At 54.1% G+C, this 22871-nt stretch overlaps 1 protein-coding gene across 3 annotated transcripts; it reads right to left on the reverse strand.

Moving 5' to 3' along the window:
- Positions 1-3882: 3882 nt before the first annotated feature.
- LOC122095671 (twinfilin-2) lies at positions 3883-22257 on the reverse strand. Of its 3 annotated transcripts, none has more exons than XM_042666017.1 (9): positions 22101-22257; positions 16363-16440; positions 14620-14798; positions 13643-13738; positions 13360-13464; positions 13138-13263; positions 11580-11730; positions 11348-11469; positions 3883-7123 (listed from the first exon to the last, which is right to left on the reverse strand). In XM_042666017.1, the coding sequence occupies exons 1-9, from the start codon at positions 22123-22125 to the stop codon at positions 4034-4036; spliced, it is 3972 nt and encodes a 1323-aa protein (XP_042521951.1). In that variant the 5' UTR covers positions 22126-22257; the 3' UTR covers positions 3883-4033. The 3 variants fall into 3 exon arrangements, with proteins under 3 accessions (XP_042521951.1, XP_042521949.1, XP_042521950.1); XM_042666016.1 differs by lacking the exon at positions 3883-7123 and adding an exon at positions 9760-10377; XM_042666015.1 differs by lacking the exons at positions 11348-11469; positions 11580-11730; positions 13138-13263; ... (3 more) ...; positions 16363-16440; positions 22101-22257 and adding an exon at positions 8116-8194.
- Between the last annotated feature and the right edge of the window lie 614 nt (positions 22258-22871).

The raw sequence follows: 22871 nt of genomic DNA on the forward strand, positions 1-22871 counted from the left end.
GGGAGAAAAGGTGCGTATGTGGAAATTTCCATGGGCCTTTCATACACTTTAAGCAAATAAAGCTGGGACTGGGCGCTGGTGGCTCACAACTGTCATCCTAGCTACTCAGGGAGCTGAGATCTGAGGATTGTGGCTCAAAGCCAGCCTGGGTAGGAAAGTCTGTGAGACTCTGATCCCCAGTGAACCACCAGAAAATCGGAAGTGGCGCTGTGACTCAAGTGGTAGAGTGCTGGCCTTAAGCAAAAGAAGCTCAGGGACAGTGCCTAGGCCCTGAGTTCAAGCCCCAGGACTGGCAAAATAACATAAAGCTGGGCACTGGGGGCTCTCATCTGCCATTCTAGCTATTCTGCTCAAGAGGAGGCTGAAGATCGGAGAATCATGGTTCAAAGCCAGCTTGTGCAAGACAATCAGAGACAAACAGCAGAGCTAGAATACAGCTGCTGGTGCTCTGCCCTGAGTCCTTCCTCTTTCTTGTCCTGGCACAGCCAATGGCATGTTAATTAGAATGAGTGGTAGCGTGGAGGCCAGGCCCAAAGCCAACTGTCAGCTCCCTTCCTAACCACTGTGCCCCATGTGTACAGCACCCCATCCTGCCCCACTGTGGCCCAGATCCCAACACCTATAGGACCAGATTCTACCATCAGCCCCGTACCAAGTGCTACCAGTGGCCAGGACAGGGGAGGATGGATGGATGCATGCATGGATGCATGGATAGATGGGTAGATGCATGGATGGATGGATGGGTGGATAGATGCAGGCATGGATAGCTAGATGGATGGATGGATAGATAGATGTATGGATAGATGCATGGATAGATGGATGAATGCATTAATGGATGCATGTGTGCACGGATAGATGGATGGATAGATAGATGTATGGATGGATGGATGGATGAATAGCTAGATGGAGGCATGTGTGTACAAATGGATGGATGGATAGATGCATGTGTGGATGACTAGATGCATGGATCCATACATGGATGGACAGGTGCAAGTATAGATGCATGCATGGATGGGTAGATGCATGCATGGATGGGTGAGTAGATGCATGTGTGGATGCATGGATAAATACATGCATGGGCAGATGGTACATGGATGCATGGATAAATGTGTGCATGCACGGATAGATGCATGGGTAGGTGAATGAATGCATGGATAGATGCATACCTGCATGAACGGTAGATGCATGTATAGATGGATGATGCATGTATACATGCATGGACAGATGGATGCATGAATAGATAGATGGATAAATACATGGATGAATGGATAGATAAATGCATTAATGGACAGATGCATACGTGCATGTATAGTAAAAGTGGATTGACAATGGATTGCTCCGGGGTAGACTCGCGGTCCTGAGGGAGTGGCCAACTGTGTCTCCTACAAAGACAAATCTAGGGTACTGGCCAGGGCCTCCACTTCCTGCTTCTGCCCGTGGCCTGGACAATCTCAGAGAGAGTTCATCCCTCTTCCCCTTCCTCCCAGGCCTCCAGCCTAGGGGAAAGGTCTTTTCGTGTTTGGTTTGACTCCCAGGTGAGCCAAAGAAGTACAACAGGTCAGAGTCCACGCGGGACTTCCTGTGATGCTTAGGTGGGCGCATATCCTGCTGTCTTTCATCTGAGAAAGAAAACATACACTCTATGTTCTTTTATGATCCCCACCTCCCCCAGCTCCGCCCCGGGCTGCCTAAAACAGAAAGGGGAAGATGGCTAATATTTCCCAACTGTTTCCTCAGAAGAGGGAGGAAGAAAAAATCACACACACACACACACACACACACACACACACACACACACACACACGAGGGAATAACAGTATCCAAGCTACAATGTTGTGGTCAATTCCAGCCCTGGAGGCCATAAATGGCCCCAGGCTCCAACCTTCCCTGGTCCAGACAAACTGGTTTGACTCTCCTGCCCAGCTAGGCGGATGACCGGTTTGCCCTCTGCTGCTCAAAGGGCAGGTTTGGTGGTGGTGGTGCCAAGATGGCTATCCCAGAACAAGGTGTCTTCACGATCCAGGTGTGACATGGCCAACAAGTTGCCATAATGTCAGGACTTCTTCTTCTTTTTTTTTTTAATCAGTTGTGGGGCTTGAACTCTGGGCCTGGGCGCTGTCCCTCAGCTCTTCAGCTCAAGGCCAGCGCTCTACCCCTTGAGCCACAGCGCCACTTCTGGTTTTCTGAGTGGTTGATTGGAGATCAGAGTCTCACGGACTTTCCTGCCCAGGTTGGCTTTGAACCAGGATCGTCAGATCTCAGCCTCCTGGGTAGCTAGGATGCCAGGCGTGAGCCACCAGCGTCCAGTCCATCTTTGTTTCCCTTTTTTGATATTGTGGAGTCAACATTGTCCTGAACCAAGCCCTCTTGGGATTTTCATGGCTACAAATGAACTAGAATGGCAGCTTCTCTGCCACCAGACTTCCAGACCCAACCCTGGAATGCTTGTCTGGTTCTTCCCGAGAGGCTAAGGGAGGGAAAACTCAGGTAAGACAAGAGCCCCCTCCCTCTGCTTCCCCCCCCCCCCCACTCTCTTCAAGACCAGGTTCTATCTCTGACTCACACCTAGAATCCTAACTACCCAGGAAGCTGAAATATGGAGGATCACAGTTCTGAGGCCAGCCCTGATTAGAAAAGTTCTTGAGCCTGGTGCTAGTGGCTCACACCTGTCATCCTAGCTACTCAGGAGGCTGAGATCTGAGGATCATAGTTCAAAGCCAGCTCGGGCAAGGAAAGTCGGTGAGACTCTCTACCGCGGAGCTACCTTCCCAGCCCAAGTCGGTGAGACTCTTATCTCCAATGAACCACTCAGAAAACCAGAAGTGGCGCTGTGGCTCAAGTGGTAGAGTGCTCACCTCAAGCTGAAGAGTTCAGGCCCAGCACCCAGGCCCCATGACTAACAAAAAAGAAAAAGAAAAGAAAGAACAAAAAGAAAAGTCCTTGAGACTCTTTCCCAAATGACTAGCACAAAGCTAGGCCAGAGGCATGGCTTAATTGGTAGAGCATCAGCCTAGCAAGAAAGTCAGATACATGTTCAAATCTGGGTACTGAAGCCAGGCAAGGGTGATTCACGCCTGTTCATCCTAGCTACTTAGCAGGCTGAGATCTGAGAACCATGTTTCGAAGACAGGCTAGGCAGGAAAGTTCATGAGACTTTTTTTTTGGAGGTGGGGTCAGTCCTGGGGCTTGAACTCAGGGGCTGGACACTGTCCCTGAGCTGCTTTGGCTCAAGGCTAGTGCTCTATCACTTGAGCCACAGCACCACTTGAGGCTTTTTCTGTGTTTGTGGTACTGAGGAATCGAACCTAGGGCTTTATGCATGATAGGCAAGTATTCTACCACTTAGCCACATTCCCAGCCCCCCCTTGTTTTATTATATTTTTTTTCTGCCTGTTCTTTTTTTGGGTGTTGAGGATCAAACTCAGGACATTGAACTTGCTAGGTAAGCACATCTCAGCCATTCATGAGACTCTCTTCCCCAATGAACCACTAGAAAACCAGAAGTGCCACTGGGTCTCAAGTGGTAGAGGGCTAACATTGAGCAAAAGAAGCTCAGGGACAGCACCCAGGCCCTGAGATCAAGACCCACAGCCTAGCCAGGTGCCAGTGGCTCACCCCTGTCATCCTAGCTACTCAGGAAGGCTGAGATCTGAGGATCACGGTTCAAAACCAGCCCAGGCAGGAAAAGTCGGTGAGACTCTGATCTCCACTGAACCACCAGAAAACCGGAAGTGGCGCTGTGGCTCAAGTGGTAGAGCACCCGCCTTGAGCTGAAGAGCTGAGGGACAGCGCCCAGGCCCAAAGTTCAAGCTCTACTACCCCCCCACTCTGAAAAAATTCTCCCTTCTCTCCTCCCACCCAGCCCTCCAGGAAACTCAGGGCTAGCAGTCTGGGAGCATTTATTAAGCACCTGCAGTATACTCAGCATGAGCAGGGGTGGGAAGGGAAAGCAGTAGTTGGCCAAGATAAGTTGGAGATTACAGGTGTCTCAGCATGGAAGTGTGACTGTCCCTTGATCATCACCTGCCTTGAACTATTCCGCCGTGGGTCCCTGGCAGAAATTCCTGTTATAGAAATGGTGGTTGTCCCTGGTCAGCGCTGTGGCCAGTTGGGCCCAGAAGCTGCCCTGGCCACTGGGCTGGTGGGGCCAGAAGAGGACGCTCTTACGACACAGATGCTGACGCAACCGCACGTAACGGGAGCGGTGGACATCGGGACGCAGGATGACCAAGACCACGACGTCCTTGCGGTCCTCCAGCAGGCGCTGCTGGACCAACAGGAAGCCGGTACGCAGGAGGCCACTGACCCGATCGGTGTGGGCCAACACAAAGAGGGTCTTGCGGCTGCCATAGATGGAGGCCCAGAGGTTCTCAAAGAGAGTTTTGCCGGGGAGCCAGTCCCGTTCTTCCAGGCACAAGCGTAGGGCCCGCCGTCCACGCCGCTCCTCTAGCTGGACCCGTAGTTCATTGTACACCCAGTCGGCCACGGCGGGCTGGGCCTTGTCAAACACCACGAATGCATCGTAGGGCAAGGCGTGAGCGCCAGATCGCCTCTTCCAGGGAAACCAGGCCTGGCAGAGGTAAAAACAATACCAGAGATCCCATCCGTACACATGCTGGAGGATGGGGACTGTGATGCCCAGAGTCACAGCCAGCAGGGAGAGGCCAAAACAATTCCAAGAGACGGTCTCATCCAGGCAGAGACGCAGGTCCTGCGCGAAGATGCTAAGACCTTGTAGTTGGTTGGGGCTGCCACATTTTACCTGACTGGGCAGACCTGGGACAGCGTGTTGGATCTCCAGTAAGAACTCCACAAAGCAGGCCCCGCACGCACAGTGCAAAGGGTTGGTGCGTACATCAAGGGTTTGGAGGTTTTTCGCCAAAGATCCGAACCAGGAAGCCTCCACCGTCTTGAGGTAATTGTGACTGAGATTGAGCTTCTGAAGTTGTACAGCCAGGACGAAGAAGCCGGGGGCCACAGACGTGATTAAGTTGTTGCTGAGGTCTAATACCTGCAGGCGGCTGCTATTCAGGTGCGTGTCATTTGACAAAGCCTTCAGCTTGTTCCCTGCTAGATCTAGAACTTCCAGATTGGGCAAACAATCCAGGCCGGTCCAGTTGAAAAACGCCAAGAAATTATCCCGAAGACGTAGCACCTTAAGGCTTTTGGGGAGATGGTCCAAGGTACGGGGCAGGAGGGTGTGTAGCTGGTTCTTAGACAGATCTAGCTGTTGTAGGACTTTGAGGCCTTGGAAGAATCGGAGGTACAGATCTCCTTCGGCCCACATACGGCTCACGACATTGCCACGGAAATCCAGGGTGTGGAGCGAGGTGCTGCGGAGCTGCGGTGATACACGGCTGTTAATGTCGTTGTATGCCAGGCTGAGGATGCGAAGATGGGGTAGGAAGGCCACGAAGCTAAGATTATGGCCTATGCCTTGCATACCAAAAGCCTGGTTGTTAAAGCTGAGGTCCAGGGCCTCCAATCGGGGTAACTCCTTGAACGATTGGCTATAATACAAATCCAGCTTGTTATGGCTCAGATCGAGAACTCTTAGATTGACCAGAGGGGTGAACTGGGAGCCGTTGACCGTCTGGGCTATGGAATTGTGACTCAGGCTCAGGCACTGGAGATATGAGAGGTGGGTAAACATTTCGGCTTGGATTGTCACCAGATAGTTCCGAGAGAGATCCAAGGTGAATCTCGACTTCTGGCAGCTGGATATAAAGGTTTTAGGTTTGGGGGTGTCCAGCGGGGTTGGAAGGAAGTTCTCAGACCCCAGCTGGAATGGCTCTCCAGCCTCGATCTCTCCAGTGGTGCCTACCATCTTGTTCGTGCTACTAATCCGGTTGTCTGACAGGTCCACCAAGCGCAGGTGTCGGAAGGGCTGGAAAACGCTGAGCTGGGCATGTTTGATGAAATTCATCTGTAGACTCAGAGTGTGGAGGTCAGGGAGCTGGGCCAGAGGCTTTAGGGTGTGTTCGTTGAGCGATCGGAAGAAGATGCCATTCATGTGCAGTTCCCGCAGCGATGTTAGGCTCCCAAAGGAAGGAGCCAGCCATAATTGAGCAAAGGATACCCTCTTGCGGTAATTAAAGGATAGGTTGAGTTTCCGCAGTTTCGTTAGGCCTCGGAAGGCCGTCGTCTTATTGATGGATTCATAGAGAAAATTCTCACTCAGATCCAACACGGAGAGGTGAGGGAGCCCTTGGAACCATTGGGGGTTCAACTTGTGGAGAGAGCTGTCCTTCAACACCAGGCCTTCGAGGTGACTCAGGTGGCTAAAGGTGTCATTGTGCAACCAGAGAGATCCATGGGGACATTCAATGCAAGGATTCCGGGCGTGATCACAACGGCGACAATTGCCCCCCACATCCAGGACGCGCAAGGCAGTCAGACCGGCCAGATCTTGGGGTCCCAGCTGGACAATGCGGTTGTAAGACAACAGGAGAGATTGCAGGCTGGGGGGCAGGAGTCGGGGTACCTGGGTGAGGTTGTTGTATTTGAGTGACAGCTGAGTGAGATTGCTCATGCGCAAGAAGACTCCAGGAGCCACATCGAGTGACCCACTACAAGGGTTCTTATAATAGCAGTTACCATCCATGAAGAGGGCGCGCAGGGCTGGTAGGTCAGGCAGGCTGGATGAATCCAGCACCAAGATGTTGGTATGACTCAGGGTCAGGTTCACCAGGGATTTGGGCAAAGCGGGTATGGTGGTGATGCCATTGTAGCTCAGGTTGAGATCCTCCAGGGTGGGCACTGCCAGGAAGGTGTGGGGTTCGATGGTCATATGACAGGAAAAGCGCATGGGGCTCAGGCCCCGGGGGGGACAATTCCATTTGAGGTTCAGCCGGCGCAGGCTGGGAAAGTGGAGGAAATCGGAGTCGTGCAGGTGGTGGATTCGATTGGAGAGCAGGGACAGGCTGGTGACATTGCCGCGGGGGGCTGTGGCAGGGAAGTGGGGGACAGACCTCAAGACAAGCCAGTTGCAGTTCACCAGGCCTTCCTGGGGCTGGAATTCACAGGGGATGAAGGCGGGCAGGGACCCCAAAGCCAGGGCCTGTGCCAGCACTGCAGCCTGTACTAGGAGAGACAAAGGGAACTGGACCCCATAGCAGGAATCCTGCCAGGGCCAGGGACTGTGTGAGTACCCAGCCTAGCTCCACCTGGACCTGCACCATCTCATGGGGGAGAGGGGGGTGTCTTTAAATAAACCTTGTCCCTCCTCCCCACTGAGCCTCCTGGCTCCCTTTCCCATGCTTTAAGACCTTCTAGGGGCTGGGAAGGTGGCTCAGTGGTAGAGAGTTTGCTTAGCATGCATGAGGCCCTGGGTTCGATTCCTCAGTACCACAGACACAGAAAAAGCCGGAAGTGGCGCTGTGGCTCACGTGGTAGAGCTCTAGCCTTGAGCCAAAGAAGCTCAGGGACAGTGCCCAGGCCCTGAGTTCAAGCCCCAGGATTGGCAAAAACAAATAAAACGAAGGTACAACATCTTGGTCCTGAGTTCAAACCCTGGCTCTGGCACTAAAAGAAAAAAATCCCAAGAACTAGGCCTTGGCTTCTCCCAGACTTTGTCTCTCTCCTCACGGCGGCTTCTCTTTCCTCCTGAGGAAAGCAGCCGGGTCCCCCCCCCCTTTCCTTTCTCTAGGGCCCCCCTGAAATCCTCTCTCTACTGCCATCCTCCGCCCCTGCCCCCAGCCTCTCATCCCTCCGCGTTCCTTCCCCCTGACCAAGAAACAAGCAGGTGTTTCTTGCTAGAAGAACTCTACTGGCCTTTTCCCTTCCTGTCCCCAGCCCAGAGCAGGCCCCAATCTACTGTGGGTCAGAAGAGAACGGAGGTTTCAGCAGGCAGCAAAAGGCAGAGTCTCTCCCCCACACACCCCCAACTAGCCCTGGGCAGCCACATCTGGCCAGGGAACCCCGGATCCCATCACAAACGAACATCCCAGGCCTCTGACTGCGCAGAGCCTCAGCGATCAGAGAGGCAAGCGACAGTCCCTAATGTTTCTTGTCCGCTGCCAGGTCAACTCTCTAACTCCATCTCCTACTCCCCCCCTCCAATCCCCTCCCCACCGATCTTCCCCGGGGGAGGGGGAGGGGGGCTGTCCCACCTACCATGGCAGTAGTGGAGAGAGAGGTAATAATGGTGGTTCCGGCTGGCAGGCTGGCCAAGCAGTGACAGAAAAGTTGGTTCCTCCACTAGGGTCCCTCAGATGAAGGAAGTGAGACTCTCTCTTATAAACTGAGACGCTAGCTTTCTCTACCACAACGCCGCCCACCCCCCCCCCCCCATACACACATAGGCTGGCAGACAGAGCAGGTGTCCTAAGATGGTGAATCACAGGGCCATTTGCATAGCTAGTTGGCTCAGGGACACTCTCGGTACCCCTTCCTCTTTCTACACGCACCCCCCCACCTCCCGCCTCCCCTCAGATAGCCCGTGCCCCAAGAAGGCTTCACACATCTGTTGGGGGCAAGGGGAGAAGTCTGGAGAGGAACAAGGGTTTAGGTTTCACTGAAAATCAGGTTTCAGGGGGACCTGGGTGCTAAAACCACATACTAGGGGCCTCCCCTGTCCCCAAAGGGACTCTGTGGCCTTCTGGTCTGTTCATATTGTCAGGACATCTGCCCTTTCCATCCTCTGACTCTGTGTGGCTTCTTCTTTTCTTTGGCGGAGGTGGGGCTTGAACTCAGGGCCTGGGCGCTGTCCCTGAGCTGCTTTTGCTCAAAGCTAGCACTCTACCACTTGAGCCACAGCGCCCTTTCTGGTCTTTTCTGTGTATGTGGTACAGGGGAATCAAACCCAGGGCTTCCTGCATGCTAGGCAACACTAGGCCTCATCCCCAGCCCTATTTTCAGATTTTTCTAAGTAGTTTTAATTGAAGATAAGAGTCTGATGAACTTTTCTGCCCAGGCTGGCTTTGAACTGGGATCCTCAGATCTCAGCCTCCTGAATAGCTAGAATGACAGTTGTGAGCTACCAGTACCTGGCATACTTGTCAGTCTTTCCTTCCTTCCTTCCTTTCTTTTTCTTTCTTTCTTCCTTCCTTCCTTTTTTTTTTTTTTTTGCCAGTCCTGGGGCTTGAACTCAGGACCTAAGCACTGTCCCTGGGCTTCTTTGGCTCAAGGCTAGCGCTCTACCACTTGAGCCACAGCGCCACTCCAGGCTTTTTCTGTGTATGTGGTACTGAGAAATTGAACCCAGGGCTTCATGCATACTGGGCAAGTACTCTACCACTAAGCCACCTTCCCAACCCACTTTTTTCCTTTTTGTCAGTCATGGGGCTTAAACTCTGGGCCTTGGCGCTGTCCCTCAGCTCTTCAGCTCAAGGCGAGCGCTCTACCACTTAAGCCACAGCTCCACTTCTGGTTTTCTGGGTGGTTTATTGGAGATCAGAGTCTCACAGCCTTTCCTGCCCGGGCTGGCTTTGAACTGCGATCCTCAGATCTCAGCCTCCTGAGTAGCTAGGATGACAGGCATGAGCCACCAGTACCTGGCTTTTTTTTTTTTAAGTTTCTAAATGTATGTTTTTTGTTGTTGTTTTAAACCGTAATCACAGAAAACTAAGACATGAGCGGGAAGTGCACAGGTGCTCCAGGATAGATTTCCCACTAACCTCAGGACCTGGGCAGGTCTGCATTCAGGCTGTGTTTCAGGGGTGGGGGGGGGTGCGTGGGGGGAATGTCACACAGGCCCCCCCGTCCCCCCCAATTCTCAGGGCCAGAGGTGCAGTCCCATCACTCAGAGCCAGGCTGAGATGTTGATTTAAAAATACTTTATTCTTTAGAAAATACAGCATTCAATCCATCCTCCTGTCCTGCAAGGACCTTGCCCAGCCCTTAACTGACCCCACCCCACCGCTGCCAAATTGGGCTTTCTAACCTGGACCAGGATCCCAGACTCCATTCTCCGTCCCTTCTCCCCCTTGGATGTCAGTCTCCCCCCTTTCTGTACCTCACCCCTACCAGGCTCCTTAGTCAGCCAGCAGGGCTCCTACACAGACGCGCTGGGCGCACAGATGACAAGCAGGGGACAGCGCAGACAGAGAAAGGGTACAAGATGCCAGCCCAGTGGCCCCCAGCCCTCCTGGCCCCACCCCCAAAGGTGGGACTTCCTGAAAGCCAGGCTGGGAAGAGGGAGATGGGGGATGGAGGGGGATCGGGGGATGGGGCCAGACAACTCCATAGTCCACAGCCAGGCCTGGAGGCCTAGCTGTCTTCTCCGTTCTCTCCCGGGCCTCGGATGAGGCGCTTGTGGCCCCGCTTGCCTCCTGGGCCCCTGGGCTTGGCGAAGGCCTGTTTGAAGGCGTGGAGCTTGGGGTGTACTTCATCATACAGGAACTCGGCCGTCAGCTCCGCCCCGTCGCCGATCTCAATCTACAGGAGGGAGAGATGGGTATCACCTCCACACCGACCGCTCCCTGAGGCATCCCTTCTGACCTCTCCCACCACGGCTTTAGGGGACCTTTTCTGTTTTCCTGCAGGTGGGCCTGGACCTTGGGTCCAAACCGCCCCCCCACCCCACCCTGATTGTAGGGGCACCAACTTCTTTCTTTGGGGGGGTCAGTTGTAGGGCTTGAATTCTGGGCCTGGGCGCTGTCCCTGAGCTCTTCAGCTCAAGGTGAGTGCTCTACCACTTGAGCCACAGCACTACTTCTGGTTTTCTGCTGGTTCACTGGAGATAATGAGTCTCATGGGACTGGGAAGGTGGCTCAGTGGTAGAGTGCTTGCCTTGTATGCATAAGGCTATGGGTTCGATTCCTCAGCACCACATAAGCAGAATAAAATACAAGTCGTGCCGTGGCTCAAGTGGTAGAGCGCTCGTCTTGAGCTGAAGAGCTGAGGGACAGCACTCAGGCCCAGAGTTCAAGCCCCACGACTAACAACAACAACAACAACAACAACAAAAGTCTCACGGATGTTCCTGCCCGGGCTGGCTTCGAACCATGATCTTCAGATCTCAGCTTCCTGAGTAGCTAGGATGACAGGAATGAGTCATCGGTGCCCAGCAAGTAGCACCGAATTCTATACCACATTTTTTGGGGGGTACTGGGGCTTATACTCAGGGCCTAGGCACTGTTCCTGGGTTCTTTTGCTCAAAGCCTGTGCTCTACCACTTGATCCACAACTCCATTTCCAGCCTTTTCTGGTGGTTCATTGGAGATAAGAGTCTCACGGAGTTTACTGCCCGGGCTGGCTTTGAACCGCGATCCTCAGATCTCAGCCTCCTGAGTAGCTAGGATTACAGGCGTGAGCCACCGGCGCCCGGCTGACTATCTACGTTTGATTCAGGACTCTCGCAGCCCGCACTGCAGTGCGATCAAGAGCCCAGGGGATGGCCGTGTACCTTCTTGGAGATCTCCAGCTGGAAGTCCTGCTCTACGGAGTCTAGGAGGCGGCTCTTGCAGCTCGAATAGAGCATGCGCTCTTTGATACTGCACTTATACCCGGGCATGGAGTAGATGAACACTGGAGAAGGGGGTGGGGGAGGGGAGGTGAGCGAGCATCTGCTCCCCCTTCCCCCCCCTCTGCCCCCCGCCGTGGGCCGGAGCCGCAGCAGCAGTCTGCCCACAACTCACCCACAGACTCGAGAAAGTCCCCCTCGTGGGTATGCTTGTAGAGGAAGAAGTGGTAGCGAGCTGTGTCTCGGGGCACCCGGGACGGCAGCTGGGTCACATCTGTGGGCTGGGTGTGCACCAACTCGATGGTTTCCTGCTCCAGGTCCAGCTTCTGTGGAGGGTGGGAGAAGGGGAGACGTTGGCCGGGTGCTGGTGCTACCCCCTGGAAGTCCGGATATAATAGGACTGGCTGGCAAGAGCAGCCTAGTGGGCATCTCCTTCCTCCAGCACCTCCCTCCTCAAGGCTGTCCTTCTGTGGGGGGCAAGGGGCGTCTCTCTGAAGAGATCCCCCATTCTGCCCCTTTATGGCTGCTAGAGAAGGAAATGGGCAATGGTGGCTCCCGTCTATAATCCTAGCTACTCAGGAGGCTGAGATCTGAGGATCATGGTTGGAAGCCAGCCCAGGCAGGAAAGTCGGTGAGACTCTCATCTCCAATGAACTACTAGAACACTGGACATGGAGCTGTAGCTCAAGTGGTAGGGCGTTGGTCTTGAACTGAAGAGCTGAGGGTCTGTGCCCAGGCCTACAGTTCAAGTCCCATGACTGACAAATAATAATAATAATAAATAATGTCTATGGCTGGGAATATAGCTTTAGTGGTAAAGTGCTTGCCTAGCATGCATGAAACCCTGGGTCCAATTCCTCAGTGCCACACACACACAAAAAAGCCGGAAGTGCCAGGTGCTGGTGGCTCACACCTGTTTTTTTGTTTTTTTTGTCAGTCATGGGGCTTGAACTCTGGGCCTGGGCGCTGTCCCTCAGCTCTTCAGCTCAAGGCGAGCACTCTACCACTTGAGCTACAGCGCCACTTCTGGTTTTCTGGTGGTTTATTGGAGATAGGAGTCTCACGGTCTCTCCTGCCTGGGCTGGCTTTGAACTAAGATCCTCAGATCTCAGCCTCCTGAGTAGCTAGGATGACAGCCATGAGCCACCAGCGCCCGGCTGCTCACACCTGTTAATCCTAACTACTCAGGAGGCTGAGATCCGAGGATCTTAGTTCAAAGCCAGCCCGGGCAGGAACATCTGTGAGACTCTGATTTCCATTAACCACCAGAAAACCAGAAGTGGTGCTGTGGCTCAAGTGGTAGAGCGCTCGCCTTGAGCTGAAGAGCTGAGGGACCAGCGCCCAGGCCCAGAGTTCAAGCCCCACGACTGATCCAAAAAAGGAGAGGAGAAACTCTCAGCCCTGGGTAGTGGAGAGAGGGCTTTGACCTCAGGAAGCCTGGATCAAAGTGGGCACCAGGGAGGCTACAGACAGGAGGATGGGAGAAGGAGGCCAGGAGGGCAGGAAGGTATCTTGGGGCTGAACTGCTGGCTGAGGATGTGTGCAGAGGGGAAATGGAGGAAGGAGAGAGTGGTCCCCATACACATGGGGCTGGCCCCGAATGCCAGGAGGAGGAAGAAGAGGAGGAGGAGGAGGAGAAGGGAATGTTCCCACAGCACACAGAGAGCCGAGGCTGGTGGAGACAGAGATGACCCGGAAGGGGCGGGGCCTGGGCGGGGGGCATGGATGCCCACCAGCTGGATATAGTTGACCGTCTTCTGCTTGAGTTGCTGTAGTGCCCGCTGGGCCTCGGGCTGCAGGGGGAAGGCAAGGCCCTGAAGGGTCTGACGCTTACTTTCCACGCTGATCTCTGTCTTCACCTGGGGGGGGAGTCATGATGAGGGAGTCATGTGATTTCCCCCCACCTTCCCTGCCCTCCCCCCCCCCAAAACCACACCACCACCCGGCACACCCACCTCATTGATGCGAATCTGCTGCAGTTCCCGCTCGGCTGACGTGAGCGGAGCTGGTGCTGCACAGGATGACAGATGCTTCTGGTACCCAGCAAAGGAGAGGTCATCCTGCAGGGATTGGGGTGTGGGGGGGGGCAGGGAACCCCAGATGTATAAATAGACATCTGGGCCTGCAGTTCCTGAATTTCTACAATGTCCCCGGCTTTCCCCCAGAGCCTGGCCCAGCTTTGGCCAGGCTTGCCCTGTTCACCATCCCAGCTTCCACCCTGCCATCCGGGACCCTGACCTTCACCGTTCCAAACAGTTCATCTTTGATGTGACCACCCCCAAACTCCTTCTTCACTGTGGCCCGCGTGGCTGCATACAGCATCTTCAGCCGTACCTGAGGAGGGGGAGGGCAAAAAGGAGGGGTGCAAACTGTGAGACCCACTCACCATCCTCCACAGTCCACCCTCCCCGGAGGACAGACCCTTCCCAGAGCCAGCAGCCCTGGGAAGAGAACCTGGCCATTGCATTGTGGCCGCACGGCCAGCAGGGGGCGCGGCGTGGAGCTGAGGCTGCTGCAGGGTAGATCGGGCCCGCACGGGGGAGCTCTTACCCAACCCAACCTCAGCTTCTCAGAGCCAGACTGATGCCCTGCACTGGGATTGAAGGGAGACCAGGCTCCAGAGTCCTCTATCAGACTTGCTAATCAATCAATCAATTAATTTACTTCTCTATTTTTGTCAGTTGTGTGGCTTGAACTCTGGGCCTGGGCGTTATCCCTGAGTTCTTCAGCTCAACGCGAGCGCCCTACCACTTGAGCCACAGTGCCACTTCTGGTTTTCCTTGGAGATAAGCGTCTCACAGAACTTTCCTGCCTGGGCTGGCTTTGAACTGTGATCCTCAGAGCTCAGCCTCCTGAGTAGCTTGGTTAACAGGTGTGAGCCTGTTGGGGCCTGGCACAGGGCAAAGTCTTTTTTTTTTTTTTTGGCCAGTCCTGGGGCTTGAACTCAGAGCCTGGGCACTGTCCTTGAGCTTCTTTGGCTCAAGGGTAGCAACTCTACCACTTGAGCCACAGCGCCACTTCTGGCTTTTTTTTTTTCTTTCTTTTTCTGTGTTTGCAGTCCTGAGGAATCGAACCCAGGGCTTCATGCATGCTAGGCAAGCGCTCTACCACTGAGACACCTTCCCAAGCCCGCACAGTCTTTTTTTTAAACCACTTGGGTCTAGCTGAACTTCCCTCCCTTCCCAGTAGCTTTGCAGAGGTTCCTAAAGACTTACAGGAGAATTGTCAGGCGACCAGGCGAGAAAGAGCCACTCGAAGCCCTGTGCATTCTGGGAGTCCAGACGGAAGAGCAGGTAGCAGGGATGCTGGGCATCTAGCAGTGGCAGCACACTTCTGTCGTAGTCCTGGTCCCAGCCACCCACCGGCTCCTGAGAGGCCCCCAGCACAAGCTGCTCTGGGAGACAGAGGCCGGGTGAGCTGGAGTGACCATCTCCCATCTCCCCCCACCCATTTTTTGTTTTAGTCCATCATGAGGCTTGAACTCTGGGCCTGGGCGCTGTCCCTCAGCTCTTCAGCTCAAGGCGAGCGCTCTACCACTTGAGCCACAGCGCCACTGCCGGCTTTTTCTGCTTCTGGGGTGTTGAGGAATCGAACCCAGGGCCTCCTGCCTGCGAGGCCAGCGCTCTACCACGGAGCCACCTTCCCAGCCCCTGTTACTCACATTTTTACCCAGGATGTTTACCTAAGTAGAACTCACAGCTTCCCTGGGGGGGGGGAAATAAAATCAGGCTCTCTGGTCTTAACTCTGTTAGGTGTAGGGCACTTCAACAATGGTGCTGCAGAATGAACCCACCTGCAGATTCCTACCTGCTTACATCCTTCTGGTCTGGGATTGCTCAGGGAGGGCTGAGAACTAAGGCCAAAGAACAGGAGGTCTTCAAGCATTCAACTATGGACCTAAAACCCACGGTAAACTCTTGGCTGAGCAGCCCCGGGTAGAGTGCACTGACTACCGGAGTCATTCACCACAGCATGGCTACTGGAAGGTTGGAAGGGAAGCACTCCGAGGCGGAGGGTACGGGATGGGGGGGTGGTCTCAGTCCACACCCAGTCTCCCAGGATCTATGCACCCCCCCACACACACTGGAAGATATAGGCCCTTGGCATGGAAAGCAAGAGGGAAAGAGAGTCCTTCTTACTCAATCCCCCACGCCAGCCTGGCTTGAACCCTGATCCTCAAACCCTCCCCAATCTAAATCTCAGCTCAAGTCCCACCAGCCTACTGTATGACTCACAGGTCCTCAGGATCAAGGCCAAGACCCTGCCAAGCCTGGAATTCCTCCCCCTTCTCTACTATTCTGTTGTCAGAACCAGCTGACCATTGTCCCTTCTCCCCACATGACAGGGCATTTTCCCAAAGGAAGGATCATCTTATCTCCTTATGCCAGACTAAGTCCGCCACCCACAAACACGTGCAGCTCTCGGGCCTGTCCAACCCAGAACCCTGACAAAGCCCATCTCTAGGTTTAGGGGGAGGGTAGAGAGAATCTCAAGACAGCTGGGCGAAGGTGGCTCACGCCTGGCATCCTAGCTACTCAGGAGGCTGAGATCTGAGGATCGTGGTTCAAAGCCAGCCCGGGAAGGAGAGGCTGTGAGAGTCTTTATCTCCAATGAACCACTCAGAAAACTGGAAGTGGCGCTGTGGCTCAAGGGGTAGAGCACAGGTCTTGAGCTGAAGAGCTGAGGGACAGCGCCCAGGCCTAGAGTTCAAGCCCCACGACCAGCCAAAAACAAAAAGAGAGAGAGAGAACTCCAAGACAGGGCTGGGCATGACAGGATTCCCAACAGGCACACACACACTCCCCAAGAAACGTCCCCCTCCGAGTAGCCTCAGGCACAACCCCAGATGGGGAAACTGAGTCTTCAGTGGGGGTGAGAAGTCAGCATCCACATCTCCACATCTAGAAGCCACAGGGTCTAATCTCCAACCTATGTCCCAGCTCCCAGGAGACACTCACCGTCTTCAATGATCACTTTAATGAGTCGAATGGAGCCAGCCCGGGCCTTGGCAAAGAATTCCTTCAACTCCTCAGTGGCTACGAGAACAAGAAACATGGTGAGGGAGTTTTGAGCGTGGGGGCAGAGTGAGCAGGAGCGAGTCTGAGGCCCTCACTCTGTCCCTATGGGGTCTGGCGGCCGAGCTGGGGAAAGGCTGGTTAAAAACGATCTTCCCATGTGACTGGGGAATCTGAGCCACTGAACACAAGCTCCCAAATTTAGCCAGCAGGAGTGGCAGGCGGGTGGCGGATTTGGCCCAGAAGGTGCTGGTGGGTGGGGAAGGGGCAGGGATGGGCAAGCTAGGGCAGCTAGGACCAGCCAAGCTGGCCACAGTGGACAGTCCACACCAGGCCCCTGTTTCCAGGAGGAAGGCGGCGGGGGAGGGGGGCGATCTGAGATTCAGTAATGACATATCCATACAGAAACAGACAAATTCTCCAATTGGACACTACATCCAATCACACACGGTCTACCACACATGATGGTAATACACACCAGTGGGAGGCAGAGAAAAGTGGAAATGTGTAAGGGAAAAACAAAGGAGGAGGCAACAATGCTCAGTAACAGTTATTCATGTGGGCTGGGAAGGTGGCTCAGTGGTAGAGCGCTTGCCTTGCATGCCTGAGGCCCTGGGTTTGATTCCTCAGCACCACATAAGCAAAAAGAAAAAAGCCAGAAGTAGCACTGTGGCTCAAGTGGTAGAGCGCTAGCCTTGAGCTGAAGAGCTGAGGGACAGCGGCCAGGCCCAGAGTTCAGGCCCCACGACTGGACCAAAAAAACAAAAACAAAAAGCAGTTATTCATGTAACTGTCACCCCTCTGTACAGTATTTTTACAATAAAAAAGTATATTAAAAAACAAAGGGGGAAATGTGAACATTCTTATTCATAAGCACTCACCCAACTAATCAACAAAAGTATTGTTTTTGTTTCTTTGGTGCCAGTCCTGGGGGCTGGAACTCAGGGCCTGGGTGCAGTCCCTGAGCTTCGTAAAAGCTAGTGTTAGCAGGATGCCAGTGGCCCATGCCTGTCATCCTAGCTACCCAGGAGGCTGAGATCTGAGGATCGTGGTTCAAAGCCAGCCCAGGCAGGAAAGTCCCTGAGACTCTTTTCTCCAATGAACCACGGGAAAAACCGGGAGGGGTGCTGTAGCTCAAGTAGTAGAGCACTTGCCTTGAGCTGAAGAGCTGAGGGACAGCGCCCAGGTCCAGAGTTCAAGCCCCATGACTGACAAAAAAGAAAAAGCTAGTGCTCTGCCATTTGAGTCACAGCTCCACCTCTGGCTTTTCTTTTTTCTTCTGGTGATTAATTGGAGATTAAGAGTTTCAAAGAGGGACTGGGAAGGTGGCTCAGCGGTAGAGTGCTTGCCTAGCATGCATGAAGCCCTGGGTTCCACTCCTCAGTACCACATACACAGAGAAAGGCCAGAAGTGGCGCTGTGGCTCAAGTGGTATAGTGCTAGCCTTGAGGACAAACAGACTCAGGGACAGGACCCAGGCCCTGAGTTCAAAGCCCTAGGACTGGAGAAAAAAAAATAGTTTCACAGACTTTCCTGGTGGGGCTGGCTTTGAACCATGATCCTTGGATCTCAGCCTCCTGGAGTAGCTAGATTATAAGCATGAGCTATCGGTGTCCAGCAGCAGGCATTTTTGTTCAGAGATAGGAACACTAGACAGATAAAATCTTTTCATTTTATTTATTTTATTTTTGTCAGTCGTGGGGCCTGAACTCTGGGCCTAGGCGCTGTCCCTCAGCTCTTCAGCTCAAGGCCAACGCTCTACCACTTGAGCCACAGCACCACTTCTGGCCTTTCCCGTTTATGGGGTGTTGAGGAATCGAACCCAGGGCCTCATATTCATGTAAGGCAAACACTCTACCACTGAGCCACTTTCCCAGCCCCAAAATCTTTTTTTTTTTTTTTAATTACTATTTGTGTGCGAGTGTGTGTGTGTGTGTGTGTGTGTGGTACTGAGGAATTGAACCCTAGGCCTCATGCATGCTAGGCAAGCACTCTACCACGAAACCACATATTCAGACCCCAGGTAAAATCTTGAGTTTTGCTAACACGCATGCCTTCTGTCTCTCTCTGTCTGTCTGTCTCTCTCAAACACACACACACACACACACACACACACACACACACACACAATGTAAACACAGATCCTCAGAACACACATACACTCAGCCCCACCCAGAGCAGCTGAACAGGGGACAAGTCCTAGACTGGGGAAAAAGAGGAAAGGTTTTCTGGAAAGAAGCGTGGCCCTTAAGAGATGCCATCTTGAACCTTGTGCCACAGAACTGGGAAATGACCAGGAAAGGACCTGAGTAAAGGTGAATGAAGATCATGGTCAGGCCAGGCACCGGTGGCTCACGCCTGCCATCCTAGCTACTCAGGAGGCTGAGATCTGAGGATCGCGGTTCAAAGCCAGCCTGGACAGGAAAATCCGTGAGACTCTGATCTCCAAGAAACCACTCAGAATACCGGAAGTGGCGCTGTGGTTCAAATGGTAGAGTGCTCGCCTGGAGGCTGATGAGCTGAGGGACAGCGCCCAGGCCCGGAGGTTCAAGTCCCATGACGGACCAAAAATAACAAAGAAAGAAAACCATGATTCAAGTGGGGAAGGTCTCTGCTCGGACCTGGGTCTCTAGATGAACAGGAGCCAGGCCAGCATGACCTTGAGGGCTGTCCTAGAGGTCATGAGGATCCCAGCAGAACACAGCTGGAGGAGAGCTGAAGTCAGAGAATATTTATAGGGCCTGGATTGGACAGCCCAGGAGCTGGGGGAGGGGAGGGAGACTTTAAGTAAATAAACTCTAGTCCTGACCTCAGATGTCCCCCCTGGCAGAGTAACCCTGTGGCTTCAAGCTGTGTACTACCCTCCATAGCCACCAGGTGTCCAGGGGCACACTCAGCCCAAAAGTTTGTGGGTGGTTCAGAGCAGGCCCACTGGGTCAAGACAGAACTTCCCAATGAGCATCTCCACCAAGTAGTCCCTTGGGGCTTCAAGGCCTGGTGTCTACAGGACTTTCCCTTTGCTGTATGATCCTTGACCTCTGAACCCCAAGCTCCTCTAGAAAAAGGAGATAATCAGCCGGGCACCAGTGGCTCATGCCTGTCATCCTAGCTACTCAGGAGGGCTGCGATCTGAGGATCGTGGTTCAAAGCCAGCCTGGGCAAGGAAAGTCCCTGAGACTCTTATCTCCAATCAATCACTCAGAGAATCAGAAGGGGCGCTGTGGCTCAAGTGGTAGAGCGCTTGCCTGGAGCTGAAGAGCTGAGGGACAGCGCCCAGGCCCAGAGTTCAAGCCCCACGACTGACAAAAAAAAAAAAAAAAAGCCAGCCCAGATAGGACAGTTCATGAGACTCTTGACTATCAAGAAGCCGGAAATGACTCAAGTAGTAGAATGCTAGCCTTGAGCAAAAGAGATAAGGGACACCATCTAGGCCCTAAGTTCAAGCCCCAGGACTAGCACAAAAATAAATAAGTAAGGGGCTGGGAAGGTGGCTCAGTGGTAGAGCGCTTGCCTTGCATGCCTGAGGCCCTGGGTTCGATTCCTCAGCACCACATAAACAGAAAAAGCCGGAAGTGGCGCTGTGGCTCAAGTGGTAGAGCGCTAGCCTTGAGCTGAAGAGCTGAGGGACAGCACCCAGGCCCAGAGTTCAAGCCCTAGGCATAGCACACACACCAAAAAGAGGGAGATAATATTTGTAAACTCAAGAGTCGTAGCAAGCAGCAGAAAGGAGGAACAGGAACTGGGCTTCTTAACCCCCATGTGCGTGCTGTAAAATACCAACAGCAAGGAAAAAGACTGTGTTAAACTCTCTCCTCTTACCTGTCCAGAGTTAGGCAAGGAAGGTCAAGAAATTCCCCTGACTTGGGACAGACAAGACAAGCGCCTTCTAATGTTACCAGGGCAAACTGACCCCCTAGGAAAAGACATTGCTTCTTCACCCCACCCACTGCCTCCTCAGCCACCATCAATAATCCAAGGCCAGTAGCCTGGGACACCTGAGCCTTCATCATCAAAGATTCATTATCCACCCCCCCTCCATTCCAGTAAGCTTCGGGTTTCAGTCCCTGCCCACCCCCCCCCCCCCCCCCCCGCTCCACTCTGAGGTCAGCCGATCGACATCTATGTCCAGAGACAGGACTGGTGTGTGATCCTCCTGTTATGGTTCCACAAGAGCAGGGAAATAGGAAGCAGCTTTGTTTATAGGCAGAAGGGGAGCTGGGGAGGGCAGGGACAGCAGAAGGAAAGAGACAGGGCCCTGACCACAGTGCCCATCAGCAGGGGGCTGACAAAGAGGGAAGGCTGGGTATCAGTTCTTCACTTGGGGGGCAGGATCTGTTCATGAAGCCCACCCTTCTAGTTCCTGACTTAGGCTTCTATGGTATCTGGTTCAGCTGGTCAGGGTGGACAGGGAGTTGGCCAGGAAAACCCTGGCCACTAAGTGGCCACAAACACCAAGCTGAGACTCAGGCGGTCAGGCTGGTCGATGGTGGTAACCCTGGGCAGGGGATCATGATGTGGCCACTGGAATGGCTGATGACCAAACCAACCCAGCTGTCTGGGCCCGAGGCCAAGAAACCCTCTAGGGCCAGTGATGGGCCTGAGATGCTAAGGTCAAGGTAGATCATCTGGCTTCAGGCCATTGCTTCTCTCAGCCTATCCAAGGAGTATGAGTGTGATGCTTTGGGCTGGAGAAAGTTGGAGAATCCAGGGCCTGGACTTTCTCCACCACCTATTTATCTGGGTCAACCCCTCTATAGCCGCTTTCCACCCTGTTTCCAATGCCAGCCAAGGCGGATTCAAGAGATCACACAGGAAAAGAAAAGGGTGTGTGTGTGTGTGGGGTCAGAGGCCAAGGTCAGGTGGGCTACTTTAACAGTGGTGATGGCTAGTTTCCCCCCAAGCCTGGCTCGCAGGAAGGTATTGGATCCTAAGGAGAAATAAAACTCCGAGATTCCCTACCGGCCACACACATTCATTCATAAGCTTAACACAAGTCCTAAGAAGACATGGCGTGCGTGCCTGTGTCCATGGTAACAAATGCACACCGAGATGCTTCCCCCTCCTCCCTCCACCAGGAAACTGGGCACACGCGCACACACCCCCACATACACTGACACGTGGTACACCCTGCCAGAAACCACTGATGTCTGAAAAGGATCCCCGGGCCACCCCCCAACCTCTCCTTCTGTAGGGCTTCCAAATGGCTCCCGGGGGCACAACCGTGGACACCCGACGATCCTACGTGTGCACTGTGCACGTCCAACTTACATGTTCAGGCCTCAGGACCGGCCACGGGAAGATGCGGGCACACAGGAGTGTGTACCCCTACATACACACACACATACACACTCACCTACTCCAAGCCCCATCACACACCACCCTAGAGGTGCATATGGGCTTAGCCTCCACCCACACCCCCACACCCCAGAAAGGAACAAAAATACCAAGACACAGGCACAATTACCCCCCCATCACCAGATGGCTGCCCCCCCCCAGCACCCCTCTAACCAGCGAGCTGTGATCCATCCCCACCCCCCCTAGAAGATGCCATTTAAAGAAGAAACAGGAAGCTTTGGCTGGCCGGATGAGGCGCAGGGAGGAAGAGGATGGGGGGGGGGGGAGGAAGGCCTGACAAGCCGGGGTGGGGTATGGGGGGGGAGCAGCCCGATCTCGGTTCTCACCGTGGATGCCCGTCTGATGCGCCATGGCTTCGATGTCTCCGCTCGGCGCTCAACCACTTGGCCCTGGCCCGGCCGGAGCAGCAGGAGCAGCAGGAGGAGGAGGAAGGAGGAGGAGGAGGATGTGGCAGCGGCCGCCCAGCCTCTGGCACAGCTTCCCGGGGCGGTGCCGCAGGACACGCCCCCTCAACGCGAGGCTCCGCCCCTCGGTGGGCGTGGCCTCCGGGCGGAGGCGGGGACAGCGGGCCGTGCGCTCGCGCGCGTGCGCACAGCCTACGCCTGTGGCTGGTTGGTTGATCCGTCCGCGGTGGGCGGGAAGTGGGGGGAGGTGGAAAGAGGGGGTGTGCCCTGGGCAATCCTTGGGCATCAGTGCGCCCCACTTCCTCCTCCTCCTGGTGTTTGGTGAGCTCCAGGTCCCTGTGAGCGGGGGAGACTGGGTACCCTTCCCCTAGATGCGTTTGTCAGATGCACCCCAGTTTGTGACAGGGGGGGGAAAGGGGGGTGGGGAGGGAGGGGGGAATCTGTGTGTCTGTGTGTCTGTCTTTTTATTTTTATTCGTGCCAGTCCTGGGGTTTGAACTCAAGGCCTGGGCTCTGCGAATGAGCTTTTTTTTTTTTTTTTTGCACAAGGCTAGCATCCACTTCTGGCCTTATTTATTATTTCTTCTTCTACTTCCTTCTTCTTCTTCCTCTTCCTGCTCTTCCTCCTCCAATTCTCCTCCTTTTTTCCAGTCCTGGGGCTTGAACTCAGGTCCTGGGCTCAAGGCTAGCATCC

Source organism: Dipodomys spectabilis, unplaced genomic scaffold, assembly GCF_019054845.1.
Source record: "Dipodomys spectabilis isolate Male_0828 unplaced genomic scaffold, ASM1905484v1 ptg000360l, whole genome shotgun sequence".
Classification (NCBI taxonomy): domain Eukaryota; kingdom Metazoa; phylum Chordata; class Mammalia; order Rodentia; family Heteromyidae; genus Dipodomys; species Dipodomys spectabilis.